Raw genomic sequence first — 17,073 nt, forward strand, 5'->3', positions numbered from 1 at the left:
GTAAACCTCGGTGTACTAGAGAATTCTGTTGTATTGCAGGACCAAATTACCTGAGCTACAAAGTAATACTTACATCGTTTGAACTCAGTGGACTCATGGACAACTGACATCGGTTGAAGCAACAAACCCATGACATGCGTTATTTGTATTATGTTATATTTTGCTTATGTCTTTCATATATAGTGTATACACCTCAAAACAAGCTTAATAAAATAGTGTTTGCCATGTGCAGTGGATATAAAAAGTATACACACCCCTTTTAAAATGTCAGGTTTTTGTGATGTAAAAGAATAAGACAAAGATAAATCATGTCAGAACTTTTTCCACTTTTAATGTGACCTGTAATGTGAACAATTCAATTGAAAAACAAACTGAAATCTTCAAGGATGGAAAATGTTAAAATAACTGGGGGTGTGGCTGTGTTCAGAATTAACCAATCACATTAAAACGCATGTTAAATAGTAGTCATTACACACCTGCCATCATTTAAAGTGACTCTGATTACTCACAAATAAAGTTCAGCTGTTCTAGTAGAATTTTCCTGACATTTTCTTAGTTGCATTTCAGAGCAAAAGCCATGGTCCGCCGAGAGCTTCCAAAGCATCAGAGGGATCTTGTTGTTGAAAGATATCAGTCAGGAGAAGGGTACAAAAGAATTTCCAAAGCATTAGATATACGATGGAAAACAGTGAGACAATCATCATCAAGTGGAGAAAATATGGCACAAAAAAGACATTACGAAGAACTGGACGTCCCTCCAAAAGTTATGAAAAAACGAGAAGAAAACTAGTCAGGGAGGCTTCCAAGAAGCCTACAGCAACATTAAAGCAACTGCAGGAATTTCTGGCAAATACTGGCTGTGTGCTACATGTGACAAAAATCTTCATATGAATGGGCTATGGGGTAGGATGGCAAGACGGAAGCCTTTTCTTACAAAGAAAAACATCCAAGCCCAACTGAAGTTTGCAAAAACAAACATCAAGTCCCCCAAAACCACCTGTGGTTATGGTCTGATGAAACCAAGGTTGAACTTTTTTGCTATAAATCCAAAAGGTATGTTTGGCGCAAAAACAACACTGCCCATCACCCAAAGAACACCATACCCACAGTGAAGCATGGTGGTGGCAGCATCATGCTTTGGGGCTGTTTTTCTTCAGCTGGAACCAGGGCTTTAGTCAGGGTGGAGAGAATTATGAACAGTTCCAAATACCAGGCAATTTTGGAACAGAACCTTCAGGCATCCATTAGAAGGCTGAAGAGGAAGTTCACCTTTCAACACGACAACGACCCAAAGCACACATTCAAATCCACAAAAGCATGGCTTCACCAGAAGAAGATTAACATTTTGAAATGGCTCCGCCAGAGCCCAGACCTGAATCCAATTGGACATCTGTGGGGTGATCTGAAGAGGGCTGTGCACAGGAGATGTCCTTGCGATCTGACAGATTTGGAGTGCTTTTGCAAAGAAGAGTGGGCAAATATTGCCACATCAAGATGTGCCATGCTAATGGACTCCTACCCAAAAAGATTGAATGCTGTAATAAAATCAAAAGGTGCTTCAACTAAGTATTAGTTTTAGAATATGTTCACTTCTGCAACCAGGTTATTGTGAGGGTTTTTTTTCTCAAAGATTTTAGTTTGTTTTTCAATTGAATTGTTCATGTTATAGGTCACATTAGGTGGAAAAAGTTCTAACTTTTTATATCCACTGTATATATTTTATAATTTTAAAGAATGTCTGTATACCTGCATATATCTTAAAGCTTCAAAACAAATGTATAAATGATCCATGGTATTCACTTTTCTACGCAAGTTAAGGACTCAGACATTAGGACAATCTCATTGAACCAAAGGACACAGCTAGTATGCTTTCATCCGAGTCATGAATCTAAATTAAGATCTGTATCTTTTTCTCAATCACACCAACACACAAACTCTCTCTCTCACAGACCATTCGTGACTTGGAATCAGCAGAAGCAGGTGGATGGCTCAGTGCCACACAGTGAACCCTCCTTCTGTCTCCCCCGCGCCCCAGCCAGACCAGACAAGACCAGTATCACAACTAAATAGAGCTGCATTCACCACCAGCATGAAGGACAACCTTTGATAGCAGCTGCCTGCACATCTAAATAAAGCTGCATTCACCTCCAAAAGGAACAATAACCTTTTACAAAAGATCCAGACACATCTCAGCCCCTCCCCTAGTGATACATTAAAAAACTTATGAGAGGAAATGCAGAAAGCGTTTACAATTAGTTCATGATGAATAAAAGCTTCTCTCTCTTAGACTTATTACATTGTAATAAATCTTTATTCAAATACAAAATGGACATCGGTAATGGAAACTGTACAATACTCTGTAGGGTGACAACAGCACTGGGGATCCATCCTTTTACACTTCAGTGGAGTGCTTTTGACAGATGTTAACATGAAATAAAATACTATATTGAGAAAAGAACTACCAGTTGTTTAAATGGAAATACGTTGGACTTTAATTAAATAAAACAGAAATACTGTGCATAGAAAATAAGATGAAACAATTGCAGTGCATTGGAGAAGAGATGTTGCATTAATCTGTTTCAAACTAATGTTAAACAACAAATCGATATTTTTTTTGATGTGCAATGTGATCATTAATTCATATTAATATTCTTGCACCCTATCAGAAGCCTCAGAAAAAAGCACATTGAATATAAATACAAATTTAAAATAAAATAATTTTCAAGACAGAAAGTTGTCCTTTAAATAAATATTTCAAAATAATAAGTAGGACGTGGGAACAGTGCTACATTTTTCCTGTACTTTAAAAGAAAATCTCATAAGATTTAAAATTCCAAATTGAAATTCCAAAATTCAACACCCTCTGGAGCGATTTTCAGCTGGCGGTGTGGGGAGGGAGATGGGGAGGGAGGTGGGGAGGGTAATGGGGCAGCTAGATGCAATGGGAAGCATGGATCGAGGGGATTGTGGGGTAACAGGTAACAGGTGACAGAGGGAAGGCACTGGGTGGGATATGGGGTCATGACTCCCTGGGAGGGGAGTGGGGGAACCTTCTTTGATTGTACGTACATTCGTCTGGGATTTAGCTTATTTCTCTCCTTACCTGCAGTTTTGGTTATCTACTTAGTTTTTTCAGTTTTTCAAATTAAAGAAGCCAATAATGTCACTTGCTGTCTATATCCTGCAGCTTTCCACGGGTAGACTTCTTTTGCTCTCTATATCCATGCACACCTCGGTGACCGATATACACGTGATGGCCAGAAGAGGACTGGCCACCCCTTAGAGTTTGGTTCAAATGGGTAAATTTGATTGATTGATTGATTTGTTAGACTCTGTGGAATCTCGGGTACATGCAAGGGTCATTACTTTGGCCCTTTCATGAATGTAAGCATCAAAATATAAAGATAAGTACTGTTGCTACTTAGTTTCCAGTTGATGTTGTAAAAAGCAACCCATAACTTGGCTTGTAACGGTATGTAACCTATATCCTGTTGCTTCTGAATAAAACATTGAAAAACGAAGCATTGGAACCACTGTACTCGCAATACATCCAACAACAACCTCACTCTCAGAGACATATAAATCATATACCGTTAGAGTCATCAAAACAAAAGGGTATATGTTATTCACACATCAAAGCTCTTTGGCTTCATTCATTGATGAACAATGTCCATGGGATTTCAGAGAAGTGCTTGGGACTTTGGTGAAGGTACGTATTCATGGGTCTCCGGTCAAAAGTAGAGCTATGTATTTTAAACAGGATTCCATTTGGGCGGGAGAGGGTGTTTAGAACTCTGGTCCGGTGATCAGGCCTCGCCGTGCCTCACTAGCAGACCCTGGGTGGCCAGCGTGGGAGTTTCAGGGATGTGTCTGATAACGTCATAGATGGTGGTATGCAAATCCTGGACCGACTCTCTGTGAGCCAGAGATCTGCTTGACGCCTGAGAAATGAAAGTACACAACACATTCAGGGACATTTATAATAGCTAATTCTGTGATCTTGAAATGTACCTGTCATTTGTGGACCAATGCCTCAAAAGCCTTGCAAGTTTTGCCTTTTTTTTTTCTAACTAGTAGCTTATCCAGTTTTGTTTACCGATACACCACTGGCTATAACGTTGGCAAATGTCTTACTATTTCAAAAAGCTGTATTGCTGCAAGACATACAACTGACCTGTGTAGATTCCATTTTCCCAGGTATAGAGACAAACTCATAGATGCCAAAGTCTTCAGTTGCATCCTCGTGACCTGTAAATAGAATGTTCTGGTAGTTGATATTGTCACCTGCCAAGTTTCAGTTCTCTTTTTATTCACTTCCCGTTTCTTGATCGTAGTCGGCTGTTTCGCCACTTAAGTTCAGGGAAAACAGAATACTCCTCGAACAAAAATGTTTATAAGATTGAGTCCAGCAAAACCCAGTTGGACCCAGCTGAAACTTGAAGGGATTAGCAACCAACTACTGGGCTAATAGCCTGCAGAGGGCAAACACGTATCATTATCTGTAATTGTTATATGTCAGTAGACGGTTTATGAGGAGTATTGTTGGACCAGGGTTGTGTAAACATAGCAGCTTGACGACAGGCAGGAATGCAAGGGTTTAAAGTCAACATTACAGGTGCAGAGAGGAAACTTACCTGAACGGTTTGGGCGCTTCTGTTCTGTCAAAGGTCTATAAAAGACAGGCAAATGAAATGTAATGAAAACCCAAGGTACCGTGTGTAGGTTACCTAAACAGTTTGCTGTTTTCTTTTAAAAATGCATAATCAATCGCTTTCTGACCTGTTATAGATGTTCATGAGAACTGTAGGAGAAATAAAGATGTAATTAATATAACGCATTTTGGTGATGTTTTAGGACTTTTGGTATTTTCTTCTAGATTATTTGGTTGTTTTTTTTGTACCTGGATCCAGGTTTGGTTTGTCAAAACGTTGATGGGAGATTTATGTCAACTGTGCGATGAACACATTTCAACATCAACTGTCTACAGTGACATCAGCAGTGTTCATATTGGCCTATCTTCTGAGGTTCACATTTGCTGCTAAAGATAATCGTAACATATCACCTCTCTTAGGATGACAGGTCTTTCTGAAGTAGACCAGCAATATGCAGCCAACGATGACGAACAGAGAGGTGAGGATGATGCCTGCCAGAGGAGAAAATGAACTGCTGTCCTGGAAATATTTCTCCTTCCCTAAAAAAGGGAAAAACACTACTTTGAGAATTAAATACTGTTTTACATTTTTAAACAAGGATGTTTTAATGCTGAATTATGACAATGAGACACTACGCAGACAAAACTGAGCAAGCAGTAAAATCAATTTATAAAAGTTTATCTGACCCTGGGGATGAGGTTCATTGGGATCAACAGCCTTCTACTTTATAAAACTGGTTCTCTGGATCTTGTGTGTTACATTGGAGGAACAGCGTATTGGCCATCACAGACACACTTCTATTCCAGCTAACAGTCACATCTATCAACTGTCTGTGCACCTCCAAAATAATTCCAAATGTTATGTTGTGGTCCGAGTTATCTGTTGCGTTTATCCACCTGTAGATTAATTTCTAGACCAGAGTTTAGTTTAGTATTGCAAGGGTTACTCAGTGTGCTTGTCTGACCACAGAGCTTTCACTTCCCGTGAACTCGGCTGGTTGTACGCTCGGCCTCCCTGGTCTGTAAGCTCACCCAAGACGCACTGCATTGTTATATTTTGTAATGTATCAACACTGTTATGATCGTGACTATATCCGTATGAATGCCAAACTACTTTTTAACTGCTGATGCCCTCGATGGTGATATCATACAGTACATACCACAATGGGAAGTACATAGAGACCTTCTCTATGAATGTCAAAGATTTTGCAATTCAAATTTTTATTTTCATTGTCAGTTTCCCTGGTTTATAACTTTTAATCTCTAACCCTAAAATAGCATTTTGAACATATTTCAGTCAGGTTTTAGACCTGGGCACAGTACTATTTCACCAACTATACTGTTGTAATTATATTTTCAAAGCCTTGGATGAGGAATTAAGCTTTTTTGCTTTGTTGGTTGACCTGTCAAAGGCATTCGATACAGTAGATCATTTTATTGAAAAAGCTATCTTTGTTGGACCTGGAAAGGATACTTCCCCCTAGTTTTATAATTACCTTAGCAACATTACTCATGCTTTTGTAATTAATTGGAATAAATCTAAATTTCTTGTAGTCTACAAACAAATTCCATAGGTTTCCATTTTGGGTCCTACTGTATGAAGTATATCTGTATATTAATTAAATATGTGCATATCAATGAAAACTCTGTGAGACATTGTACATATAATTTTTATGCTCATGACAAAGTGCCAAACACTACAGATAACGAGTTCAAACAGGTGCAGTTAATACAGGTAATGAGTGGACAACAGGAGGGCTAACATGTCTGTGAGACCCGGAATTCTTACTGGTTGGTAGGTGATCAAATACTTATTTCATGCAATAAAATGCAATAAAATGCAAATTAATTAAATTCAAAAGTCGTACAATGTGATTTCTGGTTTTTTGTCTCTTTTCTGGATTTCGTCTCTCACAGTTGAAGTGTACCTATGATATAAATTACAGACCTCTACATGCTTTGTAACTAGGAAAACCTGCAAAATCAAATACTTGTTCTCCCCACTGTATGTATCGTAGTTTGGTACTGAATGCAAATGCAAATTACATAGTATATGCTATTTTGAGGTCATAGATGTGATCTGGTGGAGAGTGTATTTATTTTCAGTCTTTATTTACAGTATCGTTTTCTTCAGGCAGCCAAGATTGTGTGCATGTTTTTCCATTCACAGAGTGAAACCACCTACTCATAGAAACTCTACACATGCAGTAAAACACGGTCAACTGTGAGACCAGCTGTTATTATCCTCTGTTTACTTTCGATGGAGTCAGTGGACTTTTATACAGACCAGTATGACCTGCACCTAGCAACTGAGGAGAAACACAATATTTATGATTCACATTGTTTTGGTCATTCAACTGTCTATGCTATGGCTCTGTTCCGCAAGCGTACTGCTCACATTTATAGTGGGTCATACTGTATAAACTGTTGATGTTTTTTGTGGGGGTTCTCATTCCCTACAGCGCTCCTCAGAACCCCAGGCCAGAACGCCAGGCCAGAATGCCAGGCTAGAGCGCCTGGCCAGAACCCCAGACCAGAACCCCAGGCCAGCAGCCCAGCCTTGCTGTACTCACCCGTCCCCAGGCTGGCGACTACCATGGTGAACTGGGTCTCGTCCTGCTTCTGGGTCACATTGTTGAAGGCCCTACAAAGGAACTCCTCCGCCTGGGCGAGCTTGTAGGACGTGACCTCCAGACGCTGTCCGACGGCGATGACCTCTGTGGTGTTTTTGGTCTTGGAGATCCAGATAAAGCTGTTGGGAGGGTTGGAGTCGGCCTGGCAATGGAAGAACACCAGCTCGCCAGGATTCACCGTGAAGACCTCCCCAGTACGCAAGCCGTGGTCAGATCTCACAGCCAGGTTGTAGGGACCGTCTGGGAGATACCAAATGGGTGATACTGTCACAAATCTACGGGAGCGCGATACAATGCAAAATAACTCTCAGTCTACCGACATCTAGATGGATTAATATATTATCACAAATGTCAATTACTGTACATTAATGTATAGGATAAACTCTTACTACTCCTATCCTGTCATCTCATTAGCTTGTACAAAAATGTAAAGGAAATCGTGTTCTGGCCATACCTTTACTACTAGCAGCACCTTTACACAAAGTATTGTGCTGGTTAGGTGTAAATGCACTGTATTTAGTGAAAGGCGATTACGATTATGATTGACTTCAAACATTATTTGTGATTGTGATGAGCCGCGATTCTTTGAACGATAAAGACGGTTTTAATGTCAATAAATCCGAATAGAATAAACTGAACAAACATTTTGTCCCATTGAAAGGCATGTTTTGGCATATAGTTGTTTCACTGTTACAAGGATTAAATGTGGATTTAGTTACAACTGTGTCAAGATGTCTGAGCTCCAGGTCTCCTGACTTCCTGTAGCCGAACAGGTGACAGTTTCTTCATGTTTGTTATTTTAATTTCTGTGTAGTAGTGTTTGCCTGAAGCAACGCCATATGGCACATGCATTCATGTTCTAGCTTATGGCACTGTGAGATTCCCGTCACATTTAGGGAACATAAAGCTGACATTAAAATGGTGTGCCTCCATTGCCAGAAGTATCAACTAACCAATGTTGTCTTCACATTAGCTTTCATGTTACATTTGTGGATGTGAGATCATAAATCATCAAAAATAACCACAGTAAATGATACTGAAATGATTAGGGGAAGTGCTTTTTAGAATAGGGTATCTTGGCATATGCAATGGGACTATCTAACCATTTAATTAAGCTGTATGATACATTTATGAGTGGAAAAAAATACCTGTATGATCTGTATTTAGAACAATTAGCATAACAGAAGTAATGATAGAAACGTAGCCATCTGCTTATGAAAATAGATGGTATGACTGCAACTAGCATAACAGAAGTAATGATAAAAACGTAGCCACCTGCTAATGAAAATAGATGGAATGACCGCAACTAAACCAGAGAGGATAACATTCTGCACAAGGTCGTCTTGTGAGGTGACAATAACAACCTCGTCCTGTATTATAACATACAGCTCTGGAAAACATTAAGAGACCACTGCAAATTGAACGCTTCTGTTCCTCGCTCAAAGCTTTACTATTCAACTTTTTTGGAAAGGAAAGAAAAAGGTGCAGTGGTCTCTTAAGGCACTTTAGGTCGTAAGGCTTCATACTGTTACAAATCAGCCGTTTCATATATTGGTTGAAATAATGATTGCGTCGTCAAGGGAGAGAGTAATTCAATTATTTATTGCAGCATTTGATAGTCTATTGTTCATGATGTTATAGACTTGGTCTTCATACACGTTATCGTAAAAACTCAATCTCATCTCACTCCATCCCAAAAAAACGTCCGGTCGTACTTCTGCTTTACAAACATCCCAACCAGCAATACACATCCCAGTACCGTAAGCCCATTGGCTAATCACTGCTGCTTTGAATGAACGTGACTTCCTGTGTACGGATAAACAGATGGTCTTTTGTCATCTAAACATAACAAGTGTACACAACAGTGGCTCACATCTGGTAACATGTCCATACTCCCACTGTGTTCGAACATGAAACCAACCAAATACGGCACATTAATTGTAAGTACATTTTTAATTGTACAAGTTGCGCCTAATGATAGTCAACAGCAAAGGACAGAACGCGCCAAATCTACTGTTGGGGCAAAGTTGACATGCATTTATTATAATATGTATCCTGTTGGAGGACAACGTGTGTTGCGCATCAGGATGTTAAGTTGCAGAGCAGGCCAACCTGTCCTATGTCAACAAGATCCTGCGACACGGTCTGACATCCAAACGGGCCACGCCTTCTTTCCTTAACCCAACAAAGCGAGGGAGGTGAAACCGCTGGTAATGGCATGATAGTATTGCTTCTAAACAGTGGACCTCTGTCAGACATGGACGGCTATGCAAATGCCGTTGTCAGAATTCCCAGAACTCTCCTGTGTTTTCCGTATTTAAATGGTGTGATTAATCATAAGGGCCAAGCCAATGTGAGTCTTCACACTTGTGGAGAAAAATAGGGAAGTTTGGTTGATAAAATACCCTGGGCTCTTACAGTATATGTATGTATATTCACTTAATTTGTGATTCAATTATTTTGCCTTGATTGTACCCACAATACCCCATGATGACAAAATAATATATTAAAATAAAATAAAAACTGAAATATCTCATGTACAAGTATTAAGACCCTTTATTCAGTACTTTATATAAGTGGGTTTTGGAGCGATCACAGCATTGAGTCTTCTTGGCTTTGCCTCTACCAGCTTTGCACAGCAAGGTTTGGGCACTTTCTTACATTCTTCTCCTAGATTCTTCCCCGATTGGATGGGGAGTGTCTGTGAACTGTGACCTTCAGGTCTCCACACGGATGTTCAAAAAGGGTTCAAATCCAGGCAGGGCCACTCGAGGACGTTGACCGGCTTGCCCTGAAGGCACTTCTGGACAGTCTTGGCTACGTGCTTTGGGTTGTTGTCAAGCTGCAAGATGAATCCAGGTTCTAGGTCACCTCCCCGACCAAGGCCCATCTTGCCCTGTTATTTAGTTTGGCCAAATGGCCAGCTCCAAGAAGAGTCTTGGTGATATCAAACTTCTTCCATTTCACAATGATGGAGACCACTGTGCAACTGGTAATGTTCAATGCTTTAGTCATTTCTTATAACCTTTCCCAGATCTATGGGACATTTGGTCCTTGGACTTCAAGTTGGATTTTTGCTCTGCAGTGCACTGTGAAGTATGAGACCTTACGGACACGTGCGTGCCTTTCTAAATCATGTCAGATCAATTGAATTTGTAAAAGGAGGTCTCCAGTGAAGGATGGTCAAAGGACACAGGATGTGTCTGAGCTCAGTTTGGAGTGTCATAGCAACGGGTCTGAATACGCATGTACATGAGACATTTCAGGCATGATCATTAAAGAAAATGCCTGCGTAATTAATCTTATAGTGAGTAACTTCATCATAGCTAATAAAGTATTTGATAAAGTATTAGAATTAAGGCTTTTAGACACCTGCTGGACAATGAATGTAAAAATGAGATGGCTTTTATGGAGTTAGTGTTAGCATTACTACAGTTACTGTGGCTGCAGGAAAAATGTCAAACCAATTTACAAAGTTGTCTTTTTAGATGTTCTCACCGCTGATACTTCAGGGGATTCTTCCAATTTCCCGAGTTCTATGAGTTCAAATGCTGACAGGCATCCTTATTCTCCCTTAACATTTGTCGTATAATTAGTCGGCTTTTAGACAGGCAGTGCAATTCACACATATTTTTCTTGTGACCAGCTAGATCAGCTCTGGGAGCTATCTGATTTGAAAACATCAGATGTGACCAATTTGAAAAAGAGATCAGAACAAGGCTGCCTGTGTGAACACAGCCTCAAACTACTACTCACAGAAGACACTGAGGTCCATTGTCTGGCTCCGTCTCTGGCTGATGTGGTTCCGGGCCAGGCAGTGGTACTGGCCGATGTCCTCCTTCCTCACCGGGCATATGGTCAGAGTGGAGTTGTCCTGGGAGAACCGATGACGATCGCTGGCGTCCAGGGGCACGCTGTTCCTCAGCCACTGGTACCGGACCCTGGTACCGTTCTTCACCGAGCAGGTCCAGGTCACGTTCTCCTTGTCCTCGACGACGGTGGAAGACGGATTCTTCTCAATAACGGGGGTGGACACTGGTACTAGAGGAGGATGAGACGGGGCACGTTGTAAATACTAATGATGAGAGGAACAGGGAGCTGCATGAAACATTTGCTTGAGTTTGTGTCAATACTCGGGAACTGGATTGATCCAGCGAGGCAGAAAATGACTCATGTGGTCACTGGAAGAGCCACGAAGACTCTCCATAAAAACTTTTTTTGTTTGTTTTTTATCCTGCTCGTGGGCGAGACAGATAGGACTTTATTGGCCCGGTCAGTTAATGAACCGCAAGCAACAGACGCTGCGTTTGCCGCGCCAACTCACCGTCCACGGTGACGCGGACTGTCCTCTCCACGCTGAGGAGGTCGTTCCTGTTGGGGAACTGGATGGACAGGTCCAGGTGGTACTCCCCCTCGGCCGCCTCGTCCAGCCTGGGGATCAGCAGCGAGACGTCTGGGCTCCGGAAGGAGAAGCGTTCCCTGTGTCTCATGGAGGCCACCACGCTAGCGCTCTGGTTGTGGAAGGTGTGGAAGCTCACCAGGAGCTCCTTGCTCCCGCCGGGCGGGGTCTGGTACCAGCTTCCCTGGATCTCAGCCTCATCCAGGCGGTACTGAGTATCCATGGAGAGGAGGAGGGACTTGCCTTTGACGCCATGGAGTACTGACGGAACGTGGACGCCTTCCGAGGAGACCTCTGATTGGGGGGATAGAAGTGGTCAGCTTTTAGCAGATAGTCTCAGAGGGCAGACTACCTACAGTACCACACAGCACAAATAATAGCAAATGCAATGTTTCCTGTAGTGTTTCCGGTTTGTCAATCAATCAATTACATTTGTTTTATGAATTGGGCTGTATGTTTCTGGGGTTGATTTCGATATTCCCAATATGTTGCCGAGATGAATGTACCTAATCGCGATCTGTTTCTGGACTTAATGTGCCTAGTCCCTAAATGTCTCAGAGGATAGTGTTCCCCTGCCTATGTACTTCCTGGTTATGTTTAGTACACAGTTCATGTTTGTGTCTGGGGGTAAGAGTGTTGTAGATGTGTTACACATAAAGATGCTGGTGCTAAACATACAGAATAGCTACACACAGGATGTTGACTGTGTTCACGAGGCACGTCAGAGAAATGCCATTGATGTAGCATCCTGTCTTGCTTTGATTGTACAGACCTCTCTACAGGCTAAGCATGAGGTAGCAGAATAGGTAAGCTAGTCTGAGCAACCCCCCACTCAGAAGATTTGTGCTAAACATACAGTATGTGTACATATTAAAAGACCACTGCACTTTTTTTGGACTTTTTTGAAAAGGAATAAAAAAGGCGCAGTTGTCTCTTAATTTATTCCGAAGCTGTATAACTTGTGCTTCTCACAAAATGTCATAATACATTTATGTAATTATACAATTATGCAGTACATTAAGCATTTCTCGACACATCATGGAATTAACCTTTAAGACATTATTTTCCAGAGATAAACAGACTCGTTATGAAAACAAGATATGTCAGATATGTCAATATATAATACTGCCGTTTGGCTCTCTATGTATGTTTTACCTGGTATGACTAGCATTGGTCAATTATGTCGTCATTCAATCAACTTTATCCACAAGCAAATTCGGTCAGAATTTGTATTTTACAACCAACAGGTCCTAAACTAAACACACTTAAGCTGTTTGGTGAAGCGTGTGAAAAGTTTAACATTGTACACTGTGGTCTGTTTACGTTTGCCATGACAAATTTGCACAATGACAACGGACATGCAGCAAAGCAACCACCTTTGTGCTACACCCACAGAGCATTGATCGTGAACCACCATTCACTCTCACTGGATTTCGTGCTATTAAAGTTGTCTCCATACAAATCCAATGAAAGTGAAGGCTTTGTCAACGGTGGGGTTCGGGTTTCCAGGAGCGGGGAAGGAGCGTGTGGTGATGTGTGTCGTGTCACCAGGTCAGGTCAGGCAGCAGGCAGGTACAAAGGTCGACACGCTGACACCTGTGACCCCCTCCTCTACCTTCTCCTCCCTGTCCCCCCCCCCCGTCCCCCCCATCCCTCACGGTGAGTTCTGTTCCCTCAGCCTGGACACCGTGACTGCCACTGTTGATCATCACAATAGAGGAAATGTGTCTGGTGTTGTGTTCTAAACTGAACACAAACAGCTGAACAGCAGCTAGTCAGTAGGAGTATTGTTATATGTGCGTGAGTGTGTGCGTGTGTGTGCATGTGTGTGTGTGTGGGGTTGCCGTGGTTGCTAGTGGTTGCTGTGTTTCCCCTAGCAGAAGGCAGGGTAAGGCGTGTTGGACAGGACATGATGGAAGTGCGTGGATCCTGGTGCTGCTGTCTCTGAACAGGCCCGGTACTGTTGTGGCGTTAAAAAACAGTGACACCAGGGACGTGCTCACTGTCAATCAATCGTGCTTATTTCATAAAGTGCGCATCATTGCTGACTCTATCAAAAAGTAGGTTGGCTCTCCTTAAAATCACTTAGAGCTGTGGTATTGTTGTAATGTATTGTTTTAGGTGTTGTCTTTGGTATTGTTCAAATGTATTGTTTAGGTGTTGTCTTTAGTATTGTTTGAATGTGTTGTTTTAGGTATTGTCTTTGGTATTGTTGTAATGTATTGTTTTAGGTGTTGTCTTTAGTATTGTTTGAATGTGTTGTTTTAGGTATTGTCTTTGGTATTGTTTGAATGTGTTGTTTTAGGTATTGTCTTTGGTATTGTTTGAATGTGTTGTTTTGGGTATTGTCTTAAGCATTGTTTTAATATTGTTTTAGATTTCCGATTTTCTATTTAACCCACCCACGTCGTCGCTGTAAATGAGGATCTGTTCTCAGTCAATTCACATGGTTAAATAAAGAATTAAAAAAGCCTTATTAACCTCAGCAAGTGTCAAACTGTCATATGGTCACAGGCAAATTCTCTGTCTCCTGCTCACACACACACACACAAACACACACAAACACACACAAACACACACAAACACACCCTCCCATTGACACCTTTGTGTCGACCCCAAATAAAAGCCACCAGCAGCAACACTGCTGCTTGATTTCATTAAACAAAACCTTTCAGGAGATCATGAACACATTGTCAGAAGCGTTGTGTTTGTATGACATCAGGTTGTAGGTGTATCTGTTCATGTAAGAGTGGCTGGTTACCTGTTCTCATCAGCAGGGAAAGACAGCCTGTAATTGCCAATTCTATTAGTAAAAAACTAGCTATTTGGCTAATAACGGGGACTTAAAGTTAAACTTGTATTTGGTTGGTAGACATTAGAAAAGAAATAGGTCAATGTGACAGAAACGCCATAACCCAAGTTTGGTCCAGTCCCTGGTCTCTGGTCAGACGGACTCTGAGGAAGCATCGCCGAGGCCTGATTGACAAACTCTTTCCAGTTGTTCTTTCTTCCTCTTTTGCCTTCTGTCTGAGCCATAAATAACAAGTGCTAAAATCCTCTAGTTTATGACCATAAAAATCTAAAAATAAAACATACATGAACCCAAGGATTCAGATAATGTCTGTAGCAACTGCCATTTGATGTAGCAACGTGACAACTGACGTGTTAAAACCAAATAAAAAAAGTTTTTTTTGTTAATCATACAATCGTGTGTAATTAAGGTAGATATGTTTACATAAACATTATGTCACAAGACATCACCATAAAACCAACATGGTCATTCACAGATATAAATGCTTAATGCATTAGTGTTAACACAAAGTCTTAGGCACTATCTGAGTTCCATTCTAACTGATCAAATCAATTATGATCAAACTAATCGTGAATGTTGACCCGACCACGACCTGACCACGACCTGACCACGACAAGACCACGACAGTCATGTCGATAACCGTGTCAACAAACTTTTCCACCTGAAATTCCCAACACCTCCGACCCACCTTTTTCAGGGTTTCCACCACAATGGCATCCCAAACACGGCGACCATAGTTACGGCTACGCCAACCACCGGCAGTCCCTGACAACAAGGTCCCTTCCTCTTTCCTCTTACCTGACATGGGGAGAAGTGCTGCGCAAAAACACAGAGCAATAAACGTCCTTCGTCCAGGGGGCTCCATTACTGCATCCTAGATCCTCCGAGAAGTTGCCTGCTCTGGCCCCGAGACGGTGACCGTAGGGGAGGGAGCTGTGAGGCAGGGGGGGAGGCAGGAGGACTGGTAGGGACAACATTTGCCAGGGAAATAAGGGGAGCCAACCAACGGCCAGGCCACTCCCACCACAGGAGTGGAAAAGATAGTGGATACACCCAGTAGGGTTAGGAACAGCATGGCCACCACAGGCTGTTGTTGTCTCTAGGCTCAGTGACACGGGGGTAAACAATGCCTGTCACATTTCACTCTCGTCCTGGGAGCGGCTTGAACCGCGTCGGATCGGACAACACACTTTTAAAAGGCAGACGCATTAAAGGTGAAGGTGGAGAATGTCATGCACGGCTGTAAAGACATGTCGGCGTGGGCCTAGTCAACATTGCAGGACGATGATCAGAAGAAGCGGATGTGGCCAGCAGGCACGGACTGTGATAGGCAGACTCCTGGGCAGTCACATTTGTGCGTTCCCAAATATCAAAGGAAGTCACACAGGGAGGGTTAGTCTGACACGCCGTCGTTTTCGATTTAAAGGAGGATCAGTTTGAAAGTCTTCGGTGTGGATCTCCAGACAACCGCATGACAATATCAGTGGAAAGTACATTGTATGTAGACAAACAGTGTCAGTGTGTCACCACCAGGTCACTGAGTGATGGAACTATTGTTGAGACTGAATGTGGTGAAGTGAATGTAATGAAGTAGATGTAGTCAAGTGATCCAGTACCACGTGACCAAACCGTTTCCTGAGAAAAAGATGATGGAACAAAATTATTCACTTATTCAGGACTTAACACATATACCAGGACTTAACACATATACCAGGACTTAACACATATACTAGGACTTAACACATATACCAGGACTTAACACATATACTAGGACTTAACACATATACTAGGACTTAACACATATACCAGGACTTAACACATATACTAGGACTTAACACATATACCAGGACTTAACACATATACTAGGACTTAACACATATACTAGGACTTAACACATATACTAGGACTTAACACACATAGAAGATATTCAATATCCAATGGATTTCTAAGATGGGAGACATGATGGGAGACATGATGGGAGACATGATGGGAGACATGATGGGAGACATGATGGGAGACATGATGAGAGATCTGGCGGCCGTTAAATGCAGACATCTGCTCTTTCTTTTTTTGTGCCTGCAAATGTTGTGTTATCCTCTAGATGGCGATGTGACATTGTAATTCTCCAGCCTTGTCATCGAAGGTTACGGAGACAGATGTGTGGTTGTATTGTCAGTACAGCACTGGATTTGTGTAGATGTGTGTTTGTATATGGCTCTTCTGACAGTCTTAATGTGTACAGGCCTACTCTGAGGGATTTTGACGCTTAATGAGCACAGGCCTACTCTGAGGGATTTTGACGCTTAATGAGCACAGGCCTACTCTGAGGGATTTTGACGCTTAATGAGCACAGGCCTACTCCGAGGGATTTTGCCTGACGGTTCTGATCACACCCAGGCCCTTGGTATGCCCTAAGTATTCCAAATTGCACACTATTGTGTGAGTGCCTCAGAAGTAGTGCCTTATACAGGAGGCAGGGAGCAATTTGGGACACAGCCCATGTGTTTCATCAGCAGTGTGTCACTATGTGGGGTATCTGGTTTGGCCTGGCCTGTCTTACCACCGGAAACCAGGCTGA

General features: G+C 41.9%; 1 protein-coding gene across 1 annotated transcript; it reads right to left on the reverse strand.

The window, feature by feature from the left end:
- Positions 1-2,303: 2,303 nt before the first annotated feature.
- On the reverse strand, positions 2,304-15,456 carry hepacam2 (HEPACAM family member 2). The gene is made up of 9 exons (XM_010891517.4): positions 15,294-15,456; positions 11,609-11,977; positions 11,041-11,325; positions 7,225-7,524; positions 5,063-5,191; positions 4,780-4,801; positions 4,635-4,669; positions 4,175-4,248; positions 2,304-3,941 (listed from the first exon to the last, which is right to left on the reverse strand). The coding sequence occupies exons 1-9, from the start codon at positions 15,358-15,360 to the stop codon at positions 3,807-3,809; spliced, it is 1,416 nt and encodes a 471-aa protein (XP_010889819.1). The 5' UTR covers positions 15,361-15,456; the 3' UTR covers positions 2,304-3,806.
- Positions 15,457-17,073: the final 1,617 nt, after the last annotated feature.

The sequence above is a fragment of the Esox lucius genome, chromosome 10 (genome assembly GCF_011004845.1).
Source record: "Esox lucius isolate fEsoLuc1 chromosome 10, fEsoLuc1.pri, whole genome shotgun sequence".
NCBI classification, from domain to species: Eukaryota; Metazoa; Chordata; class Actinopteri; order Esociformes; family Esocidae; genus Esox; species Esox lucius.